Source organism: Idiotropiscis lumnitzeri, chromosome 17, assembly GCF_059441095.1.
Source record: "Idiotropiscis lumnitzeri isolate Australia: NSW breed Sydney's pygmy pipehorse chromosome 17, RoL_Ilum_1.0, whole genome shotgun sequence".
In the NCBI taxonomy this organism is placed as follows: Eukaryota; Metazoa; Chordata; class Actinopteri; order Syngnathiformes; family Syngnathidae; genus Idiotropiscis; species Idiotropiscis lumnitzeri.
Genome location: NC_142407.1, coordinates 10,805,638 through 10,820,484, shown reverse-complemented (window position 1 = coordinate 10,820,484; position 14,847 = coordinate 10,805,638). Strand labels below are relative to the sequence as shown.

The 14,847-nt window shown below is 41.6% G+C and overlaps 3 protein-coding genes across 5 annotated transcripts; all 3 read right to left on the bottom strand.

Moving 5' to 3' along the window:
• Positions 1 to 1,623: 1,623 nt before the first annotated feature.
• Positions 1,624 to 4,521, bottom strand: LOC148320203 (uncharacterized). Its single transcript, XM_088279573.1, has one exon. It carries the CDS (start codon positions 4,326 to 4,328, stop codon positions 1,869 to 1,871), a length of 2,460 nt encoding a protein of 819 aa, XP_088135699.1. The 5' UTR covers positions 4,329 to 4,521; the 3' UTR covers positions 1,624 to 1,868.
• Positions 4,522 to 4,556: 35 nt separating this feature from the next.
• LOC148320202 (organic solute transporter subunit alpha-like) lies at positions 4,557 to 10,833 on the bottom strand. 3 transcript variants are annotated; one of them, XM_088279576.1, is made up of 8 exons: positions 8,721 to 9,120; positions 8,524 to 8,597; positions 8,011 to 8,169; positions 7,759 to 7,870; positions 7,545 to 7,691; positions 6,979 to 7,084; positions 6,692 to 6,885; positions 4,557 to 4,682 (listed from the first exon to the last, which is right to left on the bottom strand). In XM_088279576.1, exons 1-7 carry the CDS (start codon positions 8,949 to 8,951, stop codon positions 6,725 to 6,727), a joined length of 990 nt encoding a protein of 329 aa, XP_088135702.1. In that variant the 5' UTR covers positions 8,952 to 9,120; the 3' UTR covers positions 4,557 to 4,682; positions 6,692 to 6,724. The 3 variants fall into 3 exon arrangements, with proteins under 3 accessions (XP_088135702.1, XP_088135703.1, XP_088135701.1); XM_088279577.1 differs by lacking the exon at positions 4,557 to 4,682 and adding an exon at positions 9,160 to 10,833 and having other exon boundaries at positions 5,734 to 6,885; positions 8,721 to 8,872; XM_088279575.1 differs by lacking the exon at positions 4,557 to 4,682 and having other exon boundaries at positions 5,734 to 6,885.
• A 167-nt stretch (positions 10,834 to 11,000) lies between these two features.
• LOC148320201 (palmitoyltransferase ZDHHC20-B-like) lies at positions 11,001 to 14,614 on the bottom strand. Its single transcript, XM_088279574.1, has 12 exons — positions 14,474 to 14,614; positions 13,376 to 13,402; positions 13,196 to 13,290; positions 12,860 to 12,980; positions 12,477 to 12,546; positions 12,215 to 12,247; positions 12,001 to 12,121; positions 11,735 to 11,867; positions 11,478 to 11,604; positions 11,288 to 11,374; positions 11,119 to 11,198; positions 11,001 to 11,044 (listed from the first exon to the last, which is right to left on the bottom strand). The coding sequence occupies exons 1-12, from the start codon at positions 14,589 to 14,591 to the stop codon at positions 11,001 to 11,003; spliced, it is 1,056 nt and encodes a 351-aa protein (XP_088135700.1). The 5' UTR covers positions 14,592 to 14,614.
• Between the last annotated feature and the right edge of the window lie 233 nt (positions 14,615 to 14,847).

Genomic DNA, 14,847 nt, shown 5'->3' with positions numbered 1-14,847 from the left:
TCGTGTTTACAAACTCCTCCCATCGATGCCAGCGGCCTTCCATTGGTTGACCTAGTGGAGTTGGCATGGAAACACAGAATGAAGCATGCTAAATTAGGCTCGAAAGAGGCACATCGCTCTCCGGGGGCAGATGCAGACTCAAACTCGAGATGCATCAGGGGTGGCCGGTCCCAGTGCATTATGGGGGATGTAATTGGTGTACCACACTGGGAGAGCAGACAAACACTTTATTGTCCGTTAAAGCTTATGCAATGAGTCTCAAAAGTCAAGCCCAGTGTGTTCTGCGGCTCAACTACCAGAGATATCGTTGTAGTCGCCACTTATAAGCGTGAAAGAGACATTAGCGGGAAATCATGTGAATGCATATCGACAAAAGGACATTCATTGAATTTTCCTGAACGAGTTTCCTAATGTAAACCGCAACGGGAATCATGACATCCGATCCCGATTGGATAATGTAATTAGAATATCCTCTCCGAGAGGTTTGACATGCTCTTAAAATGTAAATATTTAATAGCCATTCGCCCGCAACAAATAACCACTTGTTGCACGGCGCTGTATGTGCGATTCATTGTCTTTTTAGCACCTGACCTCCTCAAGTGTCTTTTCAGAAATGTGTTTCTCACATCAGTTTCCTTACTCGGAGTTGCACGCCTCGCCTTTGCATTAATATCATCATCATTTTACGGCTCCCTGCAGAATGTTAGCATCTGGAGATGCCCCAAAAAAAAAAAAAAAAAAAACCTGCACGCCATGAATAGCAATGACACCAATTTCCAAAGCTTTCCTGCTAATAAGCTGCGTGCTAACCGCGTTTCCTCGGAGCGGATTGGCCAGGTTGGCGCTGACATTAATGTGCTTTCTATTCAGGTCAGTGAACTCGCAGCGCGGATGCTGTCACAATCATGCTCTGTGAGGAGGTCACGGTGAAGCCGAGCTGAAAATCTTTATATGCTCTTATCTTTTCCTGAATGACAGGCTTATGTCATTTCCTTCCATATTAAATTAGCAGAAACGATAATCCATCCCACTTCATAAATCCTCTTTTATGAGCCGCTTTAGAAATGTCACACCGACCCGCTACTTGAACGCCACAAACCCACTTGGCTCAGTACACATATTTTATTGATTAAATAGGAAACTACAAGAATATGCGCACAGATTGAGCATAAGCAGGATGAGGATATGTGTCCATATACAAGCTGCAAAACACATCTCTGCATCCTCTCAAATGTCCACAGAGCCAGCCGTCAAGGCTGCTGAGTCATTTCCATCCGTGTTTCAAAGTCCCAGTGTCTCCCTTTGTTCACCATGTGATCAACCCATGTTACGCAGGAGCAGGCAAACACATACGGGCATGTACATTGGACGAGTGCAAATAGAAAATGGCACATTTTCTGCTACATACAGTTGATCCCGAGCGAGGTGTGGAATGTATATTAGGAGCTGCGGTTTCTGGATAGAAACGGAGTAAAAGAGTGGTCCCGGAAAGAAGACGAGAAGGATTTGACGGCCTCTAAAAAAAATGTCCGTGTAACAAAAGTTTAAAATACTGTAGAAAAGACTGAATTAAAATTGGTAGGAAAAGCAACCTTTCGAGAAGGCACCAGTCCAAGTTGTGTGTGCGTGTGTGGCATTCCAAGAGAACTTTTTTTTATCTTGCAGAAGATGAATTGTTGTTGCCGTGTTCAGATTTGACCCTGAACCTTCTGTGACCGTGTGTGTAGAAGATGTTTGTGCTTAAGTTCTGTTCCTTTCCGTTTGCGGTCTTGTGAAGCCAGAAGGTAAGAACGAACATTGAAGTTAAAGGGAGGGGGGGGGGGGCGATGGTTGCAGTCATAACTTTGGAGAAATGGCACAGCACCTTATTATTTTCTCACGGCACCAGCAGTCGCAGGTTTATTACCCACCCTGCGGACCGGGACTCTGGAGACGGGTATCTTGGTGCGAGGGGTTTCTTTAGCTTGGGGGATTTGGGACGCGGGTGGAGACTGCGCACCGTGCTTGACGGGGATCTTGGAGTCACGCGGACCACCGGCGGGGGCCTTGGACGGGTGAGGTGGCTGACTCTCCTCCTGGCTGTGTTTGAAGGTGGCCACATGGACTTCAACACTGCCACCTTTGTCTCGGCTCGCCGTATTGTGAAAGTCCAAATGACGGCTGTCTTCGTCGATGGGAGTGGGCGGGTCCCTGCTTGAATCGTCATCAGTATGTTGGCTGTCCCGCACTGGCAGCTTTCCGGCGCGGCCTCCGCCAACCACGGGTATTTTGCTAAGTGCCTTCACTTGTGTCCTCCTTTCTTTGGGGATGTCCATGCGTGACCCATTATGCTGTCCCTCCACTTTGGGTGTCTCTGTATATGTGCTACTCGGGCGAGACAACTGTCCGTTTGTTGATGGCTCATTGGCGTTCATCTTGTTAGATGTCGCAGTTTCACTTGGCGAAGGCATTGGGGTCGAGAAAGGGAGGGAAGTGACTGGGAGAGCGGGGAGTTTTGCTTGAGTAACAGGGATCTGTACTGGAGCATTGGGTCTTCTTGGCACAGAAACGGGAATATGGACAAGGGCGGGAGGCTCAGTAGAGGTTGGCATAGCAACAGGAGGCTCTAAAGATGCAGGAACAGCAGGGTCTTTAGATGCTATCACAGAGGGTGGAGGGGAGACTGGACTCTGGGGGGTTGTTGGAAGTTCTTTAGAAGCGGCGAGATTGGCGCTATCTAAAGACACAGGAGTTTTTTTAGCCGTAGAGAAACTTGTTAACGCAGTTGGGCTCGGCTCAGATTGGGGACAATCTGGCATGACGCAGGTCCGATTGAACACCCACTGGTTGGATGTCTGGACCGGTATGGAAATGGTTGGCATGGTTGTGCTTATTGGGGCGAGGGAGATTAAAGGATGTTCGGTCTTAACAGGACTGGGAGCAGTTGCCACCTTTGCGTCGACGTGAGGTTTGTTGGAAGAGGACGTTTGAAAATTGCTATCGGGTTGAGTGAAGGTAGCAGGCGAGGAGAGACTATGGGTTGCGGGTTTATGGGATGCAAGAAGTGTCGTAACTACGGGTGGAGGTTTACTTACTGAGGCAATAGTTGGCGGAGGAGAAGGGAGAGGAGGAGGTGTTGTGTATGATGAAGCCACTTTGCCAAAAGTGGAGTTACAAGTGGTTGCTTGAGTCTTGTCCGAAGAAGCCCGGTCACTGGCGGTAGTGCTCGCTACGGTTTTCATTGTGATTGAAGAGGTGGACGTTAGGGGAGGGCTTGATGAAACTTTGGCATTTGTGGTTGATTTGATTGTAATCCCAATAGGAAGTTGTTCTACGGTTGCGGAAGAGTCTGAACTTGGCTTAACTGACTCAGTTGTCAGTGTGGAGGATTTGGTAGAACTGGTCACAACCGGTGTGGCTACAAAAGACGAGGTTGAGGTTGTCACATGAGTGATAGAAAGACCGGCGGCAGCTACAGGTGAAGAAGAGGTGGGGGAAGGTCCGAAAGAAGGCGAAGTGGCCGATCGCGAGACCTCAGGTGTTTCCAGGCTGGAGGCGCATCTGGCCTTCACGTCAGCCATGATATCGCCTCCGGAGATGGACTCGAAGGTGAGGAGGGAGGAGATGTCGTCCAGCAGGGAGCCCAGGCTGCTCTCAGCGGGCAACGCTGGCGGTTCCGTAGCAGGCACAGGAGCCACATCCTCATCAGTTCTGTTGGCATCGCCCGCTGGTGTCGGGGAGCTCTCGCTATTCGCCTTCTCAGGGCTCTCCAGAGAGCGAGGATGAGATTTGGGGGTGAGGCCGATGTCCTCTTTGATGATTTCCACACTGTTCGAGCGGGAGGACATGAGGAGCGGGCTCGGGGGAGCGTCCACCTTGTCCTCCTTGTCTTTCGGGCGTAACTTCATGCTGCCAAAGAGACCCTTCAACCCTTGCCGTTGATGAGTCACCGGCTGGCACACCGTGTGGCCTTTGCGGTCACCGCCTCTCCGGGCTCCTCTCAGGCGTGAAAAAAATCGGAGGGACTTGGCTGAGCCAGTTGAAGAGATGGAGTTGCGAGCAGCGGCCAAGACGCCATCTTCGCCCGTCGGCTCTTCAGCCGCATGCTCGCCGTCTCCTTGACTCACCTCCCGCGCTTTCTCCTTGACCGCCTCCAGCTCGGAATCAGCCACAGTGCCTTCGGGTAGTCCATCGAGGGTTTGGCTCCTGGTGACAGCTGATTTGTTGTTTTTAAGAGAAAAGATGTTGCCTGGATTGCGTTTGCCAAACAGCTTGAAGCCTTTTCGGATTTTTCCACTTGGTTGGGATTCACAAGGCGGGGGGTCCGTGTTCTCCGTCTGTACATCCATCTTTTCTCTGCGTCAGCCCACGTCTCCTCCCCTCGTTCGATGCGGTTATTATTCACGACTCGCTGGTTGGAGCATTTATATCCGAGTGTGTCTTTGTCTCCCTCGGAAGAACGTCTTCACCTGCGTCGGGCTCTACACGTTTACTCCGTTATCGTCTGGCTGCGTCCCCTCCCTCTGTCCTTCCAATGCTTTCTCCTCTAGTTCTCCCTCAAAAGCCCCTCCCCTTTGCCTCGCTTTCGCCTGGCTCCTCTCCCCAGTTACCATGGCAACTGAGGGGGTAAGCTGCTTTCGTCAGCAATGCAGAGCCAGGGGCTGTCATCAACATGTTCATTTTTTTCTCCATACGCCTGATGACTGTTTACATAAACAGCAGAGACAATTAGACTAGTGAGAGAAATTTAGATGGGCAGATGATCTTGGGATGTTCAAATATGTCGATTTATTTTTGTTCACTGCATCTCCATAGGCTCAATCAATGCAATTAAATGAAGCTTTATTCGGAATGAAGTGGTCTTTTTCTTATCAACTGTTTGACATCAAATAAAGTGTAGGTTACATACAAGTTTTTGGACCATAAAAAAGAGAACAAGATAAATAATTTCAACACATTTTTTATTAATGTGATTATAACCATAAAAACTTAATTTCTCTCCTTCCAAGCCCCAAACCAAAAAAAAACAACTGACACTCTTCTACTTAGGATGTGGCTATGGTCAGAATTAATCAGTCACATCCAAAATGTGAATTTACTAAAGGGCCGATTTTGTAATTTTTTTTTTTCAGATGTTATAATTTATCCTGGTTAGATTTTCTTTTTTTGTAAATCACAAAATCTTATATTTGAAAAGGGGTGTGTAGACTTTTATATAGCCAGGAGCAATAGATTAGATTATCCTTGTATGTTGAAAAGAAAATGTGTGACCTGGGTGTTCATGTTATTAATAGTTTGTTCTTATTTATTTATTTATTTATTTTTAAATCAAATTTAAAGCAGAAGAGGACCAAGTAGAACAGAAGACAATGGAGTCATGAGAAAGATTACATAACTGCTGAGGAGTAGCTATACCAGCAAGCAATAAAGTTTGTTTTTGAAGGTCAAGTGAAGAGAAAAGTTGCTATGTCTGTATACATTTATGATAATATACAATTTATGTAAAACAGTAATATTTTTGGTCCTTTAAAAATAGTCCAAATATTGATTTTCACACATTGAATGGAACCAAAGAATGATGTGTAATGTTCTTTAACATCTTTTGTTAAGAATGCGACATTATACTCAGATATAACAGAATCTTTCGCTTGTCTGTTAGAATTTTTGTTTAAAAATATCTAAACTCAGTGGGTTTTATAAATGAGGCATTGCGAGTGGATGGGTGAGAGGGAATGGTTCATTATTTTTCAGGTCAGTGCATAAGGTTTTGAAGTGGAACACGCTCTCTTTTGGCCATTAGAGGAACAGCAGCAAAAGCTGCCGTCTCATCCGCAGTGGAAGTATTTCCCGCTTTGTACTAAGTGGGTCAGCAGTCTTTAAATAAACCGCTGGTGTTTTGTTCACAGACAACAGAAGGGTTTGGTGGGAGCATTACATAGATCTGCAAACGTACATCACACATGAAAAGGCTTTAAAAAAAAAAAAGGCCTAACACTCGATTCTAAATACATTGAGTATCCGCAATAATATTGAATTTGGAATTATCTACAAGTAAACACTGCTTAATTGCACATGCATTACACAATGAGAAACAGAATATTGTCTTACAGTTGCAATCAGAGGCCTTTAGAAAATCCTTATCTCGAAAATAGGTTGTAAAACAGAACACTATCTCATGAGATCCAGTACAAGAGCAGTATTAAAATGTAGCCATTAAAAAGATAATAAAATGGTAATACACTGACAATAAAATAATTGTGATGATTTTCAGTGCCTTAAAATTGTATTACAGCGCGACGATGCAGTACACATATTTCTAATACAGTACTTTGTGACTTTTAAGTCGAGCGGAACATGAGAAATACGTTACAGTGTGATGAAGTGACAATAATGAACATATTGTGTCTATCATGAGAGTGTTGCGCAATTGTCGACACAGTTCTTGTGTTACATATTGTTTGTTTGAGGACCCGTGGTCAAGAGAATACACTATACCGCGTTTTTCTTGCAACACAACCAATCATGTAAATTATATGATATTTCTTCCTTTGAAGTGGGATCATTATTTATTTATGTGAAAATGTAGTCTTGCGCAAATACTTTGCCAGAAATTATCAACGTGAAGATGTCCCCCCCCCCCCTACTTGAGTGACAGATGAGGTAGTTTGACCTCACAGAACCACATGAATAATGGCCATTTGACCAGCGGTACCTCACATAAAGCGCATCTTTCAGCTCCCCTCGTTCAGACGTCGTGCTCCATGTGAGCAGCCTGCAGGGAGGCTCCGTCCTTGTTCTGGTGGTTAGGATCTGGCAAGGGAAGCGTCGCATACGTACGACGATAAAAGAAGCGAGTTACCAGGGTGATGATGAACATCTCCATGATCATCATCTGCTGACTCAGCACTGCGGGAAAAAGAGAGAAAGGGTTTGAGTTCATGTCATGCCAACGGGGGGGGGGGGGGGATAAAAATAGAGACATGAGGAAATGTTTCTCACTGGATCCACGGGCCTGCGAAGAGAAGGGAGGGGCGCAGGCGATTGTTCCATCCAGAGCCAGGATGTTGATGATGGACGTCTGCAGTTGACTTAATACGAGTATCAGCTAAGGATTAAAAACAAGCACTTCATTAATGGAATACATTGTGCAGTCCTTGTACTTAAAGTTATATAACATTCATGTAGCAGTTCCAGTGCACAAAACGGAGATATTTTTCAAATTTACAATCAATCAGTTGTAGGAATATAACAATTACGTGAAAATCGATTAAAAATTGATTTTAACTGCTTAAAATATGCATTGATGTAAAAAAAAAAAAAAAAAAACGATTCACAATGTTAACAGTCAAATCTATTTACATTTATTTATTTTCATGTTTAATTCTGGCACTAACAAGGTACTGATAAAACAAAAATGTAGTCAAACAGTCAAAATGATTTGTTCAAGTTTTCTTGTAAAGTTCCAAAAGTTACTCTTTGTTACAAGGACAAAATACAGAAAAGCAACTATTTGTCATGTTTCACTGACAACATGATATCATAGCAAACTTCTTGCATCCACTCACTTGGTACATGGCGTACTTTGGTACAATATTAAGGCTGCGTAAAAGGTAGTTGGTGTTCATGAACACGATGGCTACGGGCCACAGGGAGGTGATGGTGAGAACGCCAATAAAGGGGTTGATCCAAATTGCCGAGCCAGTGATCTCTAGCTGGAAACAAACGGCTCATTATCAATCGTTTGCAGTTCCGGAGAAGAAACAAGAATGTCAAACTTACATCTGAGAGGTCAAAGTTGCCGTTTGTCCAAAGGACTATGGAGAGGACGCTGAGCACCGTCTTCAGGATGGCGTACTGGAGGGCGCCTAACTTCAGCAGGAACAGCATGCCCCTAAAATAAATAAATAAATAAATAAATACAAATGAAAATAAGAAAAAAAAAAATAAAAATAAAAAAATAAATAAATGCAGTGGCATTTAATTCCATTGGAGATTACAAGTTGGATGAAAAGGGTCAGTCATTGTCAGTACCGTGACATGGGTACACGAGGTAAACACAGGCAGCAACAGCAGCACGGCCCTGTGGTGATCTTGAAGGGTTTGCCAGAAAAGCGCTTCAGAAATGCATCGCTGCCACCAAACTCCTCAATCAGCAGGACCAACACTTTGTACACAACCACTGCAAAATAACTACAGCCAGAGAAATGCCTTTCAATAACAAGCACAATTCATGTGTTCATGTGTAATCAATATATTTATAGTATATTAAAGAGTTGCAAGTATGATGTTGACCTGTGATCGTTTCCTGTCTAATCATTCATCAAGTGGCTTGAACTACACTCAACACTCTACACGCATGGGTTCACGCGTATGTTTTTGAGTTGCTGATGCATGTTGAGTGCCTTGCTCAAGACAGAGCATGTTTACAACTACAGTAGTTGAGAATTTGTTTTTTTGTTTAAACATTTTGTGATAAGCAGAAAACAATCTTAGATAAAAGGTCAATTAAAATATTGAACAATGCAAAAAAAAAAAGAAACACACCAATTTGACGTCATATCTGTGAACATAACAGCCCTGGGAATCCACATCCCAAAACAAGACATGGTGGCAATGACCTGAAATAATAAAATTCTTCTTAAACAAAATGCTTTCAAATATCCTCCCAATGTTGAATGCGTTATTTCATCTCATTCCATTCATCAAATGGTTGAAAAAAATAACTGAAGAGGGAAGCTTACCGGTGCAGCTCCATTGACCCAGATGATTGTTGCCTTCTTCGGGTAGGGCAATTTTTTATAAATGTAAACACATTGCTCCAAATAGAGCAGCAGGGATATGCAGGACATGAAGGTGAGCATGGCGTACAGGCACATTCCGAATACATCCAGCTCTGATTGGAACACACAAAAGAAACCAAAAAAAAAAAGTGAGTCACGTATTATATATAAACATTTCAGAAAATAAATCATGACAGATCTGAAGAGAACATGCGGCACAATATACAAAAAGCCTTTTAATATTCTTACTGCCAAATTATTTTGAGCTAATGCTCATTTTGGGGTGGATGAGGTGCTGAATATCAACAGCACAAGCAAAAGCAGAGTGAAAATGCGACACTCAGATGCTCAACATTGCCGAGTGTCATTCACTTGACCCGCTTGATAAGGAAAGACTTACGCTTGATCACATCCATCGCCAGAGGAGGTTGCTGTAAACAGGCGGGATCAATAGTGCTGTTGGCGACTTCCTCCATGGTTCCCGATATTCTTATTACCTAAAATGTTCCCCCTTGGAAGTCCTCTTATTGGAACTTCATGAGCGCTAATCAAACCAAGCTTCTACCTGGAAGGTGACGGTGGATGAGGAAAAAAAAAAAAAAAAAAGGAACTCTTTCTCCTTCACATGGCAGTGTGAGCAACGGGTTCAAGTCAAGTGTACTTTAACCTTCCGCTACTTTTAAGGAGCCACGGCTTGATGACACGTTAAGAAATCACAGGTTTACGAGAATCGCACCATAAGTAACTGTCGCTCATTCATTCACAGACAGTCGCAGTCATTAAAAATGACACCAAAAGAGGGGCAATGAATGGATGAGCGCACGTGAACTTTGGCTGGGCGTGGGGCTTTCAGGTAAATGTAAAAAAAATAAAATAAAAAGGTGTAAAACAGATGAAGGCCAACATGGCGGGAATGTCATTTATTACTTTGAAATTATTTATAATACAATAAGTATATGCTATTATTTTTTGCAGCACTCCTGGATGAATAGTCATGGTCAATAGCGGCATATCATTTTTTTAACGTGAAAAGCAAGTGAAGTGGCAGAATCTGTTTTTTTTTTTTGCTTGAGGGGGATTATACATCGGATCGAAGTTATCGTTTGATCTATAATCACGGTGCTAAAATTAACAGTTCGAACTACAAATCAATTTCATATTAATACGTCATAGTAGCAGCAGATATGGATTGGAGTGGCTCCAAAAACATTTTACATAATTTTCCGCAAATCTCAGGATTTCACTACAGATAGCAGAAATTTTTGTGGTAGTTAGTGACACCTTTTGTAATCCAATAATCAAAATAGTATCACTCAAGGAGTGGAAGTGGAACTAAATTGACTAGAAATGACCGCTGAATTTGACGAACATTTTAGAAAAGATCGTTAGAATGTGTGGAAAGACATGAACAATGACATGCAAAAGAAAGACGTGTCAAATGCGGCAATAAAATCAACACTTGGTGCTTTATGATATTTAAGGTTATAAACTTACAAACAGTATAAGGAAGTCATATTGATAGCGCGGCGGATGTTAGTACATACGTGTTAAAAATATTTTTCTGATTTGACACATGGTATCATCGCTTCATCAAGTTAAACCTGATTTAGTTCTCACACGTGGAGCTTGAATTATCAATACACTTCATGGATGAGACAAAAAGACAGTTCAATGCTGTAAACAAAAATAAAATCATTTGACAATAACTGAAACCAGTTTAAAAAGCGATTCACTGCGCTGAATCTTCTTGGACATATTGCACATAGAGTTGGCAGCATTCATCTCTCCTGATCCATTGAGTGTGTGCTAAGACGAGACGACATTCATGATGCTAGTATAATACTGAGCAGTATGTCAATTAATGAGTGAAATTAGATAAACACATTGGCTCGGAGAGTAAAGCACGACCAGTTTTGTTGTTAATGTTTTTTGGACCACGATTAATGCAAATCTCTGGATCGGACTTCTGCACTGTAAAAGGTTGTGATGAAGCCCTTGTAGTACGCAGTATGCTTATGTAAAGGACATTAAAAAAATAAATAATAAAATATAGGGACTGGAGAAGCCTAGCTGAGGACAGCTCCAGTGGACGTGCTGATGGTCAAGGCAGCATGTGAGGTCAGCTGGGTGAAAAAAAAACAAAAAAACAAGAAAATTAGTTAATTAAAAAAAAAAAAAAAAAGAAAGAAAAGAAAAAACTCACCACAATATAATTAATAATTACACAATTTGATATACCTTCTATGGCTCACTTTCCATGGCCACGGACACTATCTGGATTTCTCCTAAAAGACAAACAATCCAAAATTGAGACGCCTGCTTTGTATTTGATTCAATGTTGAGTTTTTATATAGTGTACCATTCTCCTCCTTGTTGTCATCCACTTTAATTTGTGTACTGTTGGCCAGCCCATTCGGGCTTATTTCCACATTAGAAAGACTGTAAATGAAGTCACAGTGGTGATTAATTGCGCCCCCCAAAAAAATTAAAAAAATACATGCTACAAATGAAATGTTTACTTCCTTAACCTTTTGCCATTTTGTTGCAAGACGTTGTTTGCCTGTTCAGGATCGATGTGCACCAGTCTGGTGACAAACGAATACCCGTCCCCCAGACTAACCAAATAAAGACAGATCAAAATTCAGGGGTTATTTGTATTCATGACGTGAACATTTCTTCATATTAAGTCTACTTCAAAATTTAGAGTTAAATTTTTACCTGGAAAAAACAGGAAATATGAAGTGCTTGGCTTTATCCCCAAACACCTCGGCTACATTCCGCTTGAAGCCCAGAGAAAATCCGTTTTTGTCTGGACCTTTGAGAAACACTGGCGCCCTAAAAGCCTCTGTTGATGAATATCAAAAAAAAAAAAAAAACAACGGTTAAATTGAACAACCGAGTCATCAGCGGTGACTTTAAAGTTGGTAACGGCAGCACTGTCACACTCAATGATGCAAACAATACATATACGGTACCTATGGTTGTCCTGTTCTTGCCTACAAGCCAGAGGTGGTAGCTGAAGAGCGACAGAATGCTGATGAAAAACAGCGTTGCCACAAAGAATAGGAACAATATGTGGAATTTGGCATGCGTATTGGGAAGATGTTTCTATGGGAAAGGACAAAAAAAAGACAATTACTGAACCTCAAATCAAGTTATACAAACTAAAAAAAGAACATTTGATGAATTACGAGCCAACATGTCAATTTATTTGGGGAAATAAAGAAGCGTCTGTACTCACCGACCAGAATTTGATGAAGTACTGGACGACGGTAGCGCATATCACTCCACAGTAAAGTGAAGCATAGGCCAAAAACAAGACAAAGAACTTGTAGTTCGAGAAGCCAACACAGTTGTTTACCCTGAGAGAGAAAAATAAATATTTAGCATGAAACCTAACAACAAAATAAAACGGTTTTTTTTTTTTGTATTTAGTTTTTTATTTAATGACATACCAGGGACAGTGATGGTCCATTTTGAGCACACACCTTGGACAATAGGAAACATAGCGATTAGGTCAAAAAAATAAAAACTCAAAAGACAATCTAATTTAGGCACATCTAGAACAGTACTTTTGTTCCAAAAGTCACTTGAACTTTTATAAAGAGACTTGTATTAACACATTTCTAAGTGCGCAGTTGCCTGGAGATCATCTCACCTTTTTTTTTTTTTTTATCATGGACACAAATGAGTCCTAAATGAAGTACCTATACTCACATCTCACAGGTGGAGCAATGATGGCAGCGGTCAGGTTTGATGACTTGGCAGAGGCCACAGTATCGGATGGCTGTTGAGAATATTGGAAAATAAAACGACTTTTTTTTTTTTTTTAAACACATTATCTGCAAATGTTGCAAATAAGCAAGTACAGGTAACGTTAACATCTTGCAAAATGTTAAAATAATGTAATTCTTTGCTTATCATCTTGTAGGAGTTCCCACTAACTTCCTCTTGTGTTTAGTGGGTGCGTGTACGTGTGCGTCAACATGTTGATGACTCATGATGAAAGGTGCGTTTATGTCCTTTGTTCAGGCACACTCCCTGGTGGTCTGATTTTAAAACGACTTGCAATACGGTTCCCTACAGTAAAAAGTCCTCACCTCCTCCTGCTGTGCGCGTGTAGACCGGTAAATTCCTCGCCACCTTCTTCAGAATTTCCTGTTGCATCTCCGCTTGCTCTTCCCTTTCAAACTGCTCTTTCTCCGCTCTCGGCAGGGTGAACTGACAGTACAAGAAATTACAGCTGTTAAAAAAAAAAACATACACCTCAAAACGGCGAGGCAAACATGCTAACCACTTTCTATAGTGGTGCAGAACAGTTTTGTATGTAAAAAGTGTCATGTCATCATGACACACATTTAATTTGATGGTGCGAGTCAAAACATGCTTGTGCGACTAAAGGTATAAAGATCAAAATGCAACATTTTTTCTTTTACCACTTTTGATGGTTCGGCAGGTCTGGAGCAGATGGTCTTCCAGTAAGACCATATAAACATGAAGAAGAAAATGTGGAAGATAACCAGGTAACTGACTGTTGAGAAGAAGCAAAGAAGAAGCAACACTAATGTAAGATTTGCGAACCATAAATAATAAAAGGAACACGCGTGGTCACTTACTTCGCTCTGCATTGTTTGTGATTGTATCTACACAAGATGCACAAAGGAAGCAGACAAAATATTAGTTAATCCTCATCAAGAATGCATAAATTCACATCTCCCATTGCACAACACCCCGCCCTGGCACCATGTGGCTGCGGCCTGGCACCGCTTGCAGTACCCCACCCCCTTGCAATAAGACAATGAGAAAGAGCTTTGTTGAGAAAGCAGGGACGCCCCTCGCCTGACCACAGGCGTTAAAATTCATCGAGACGCAGATAATGGTTTCATCAGTTCCATGCTGGCAGCTAAAAAGAAGCCATCTGTAATAAAGGACAGTGAATGCTTTCTGGTTCTGCCTTCTCAGAAATTAACATGCTTGTTTGACAAACAAATCTAATGGAACAATTACTTGTTAATCAATTACTTTAATGACTCCCCTTTTATGGCCACCACAGCCACTACGGAGTTAATATGAGTTTAAAAATAACTCGTGCATTCTGGGTAAGGTAAACACAGTTTGAGGTGAGTCTTCCAGTAGAGAATATTAACACACACACATAGATGGCAATAACTTATATAAATTCACTTCACATTTTAGTCAGTGGAAAAGTGATGAAAGGTCCCTTTTAAAAACTAATTCCAATGTTCTGGAGTATTTCAGATATCTTAGTTACGAGGAGAAAATCCTGCAAGGACATTATTATTATTATTATTATTGTTATTATTATTATTATTATTAACAATAATAATATCAACCGCTATCTGAACACGGAATGCAAAACTTAGTCTAGTTACCATCGCTAAGAAAATAACATTGTTGACGATGGATACCGTTAGACTTCCTGTATATAACTTACAAAAGCAACATTCGTCAACTTACGGGAACTCTTCGATAAAAAAAACTTTGGTAAATGGAAATGCAACGGAAGATGAAGAAAAAAATAGAACAACAACTTAACTTTAAACAATAAATCGTAAATCACACTCCGACAAATGACAGCTGACAAGTTGGCAACAAGAAAATTGTCAACAAAAACGCAAAGCCACCTTAACGACAAATATATTTGTACACGCAAAAACATTGTAAACTAAATGTAAAAAATAAGGGATACTTACAAACACAAAGCTCCACAACATAAGCGTAGTAAGACCAGCCAACGACCAGGTTGATAAAGAGGACAGGTATCCAGTTAAGAGCCCGCTTGCAGCACCTCAGCGTACGAGAGGGCGCCATCTTTAATCTGTAATGGTGCGTCTGTGGCAGCCGGTGGTGTTATGACGTCACGGCCATGCGCGTTGAAGACCGAAAAACTACAAATCCCAGACACGCCAACGATATCTTAGCGTCTCTGTTCATGTCAAGTAATATTTTTCTTGACTTGTTCCACGAATAACATGCATTTCATATATTGCCGATTACGACTATATTAAGTGCCCACAATTATTAATATTAATAAATAATAAACGTTAATAAATGATAGTCATAAAAG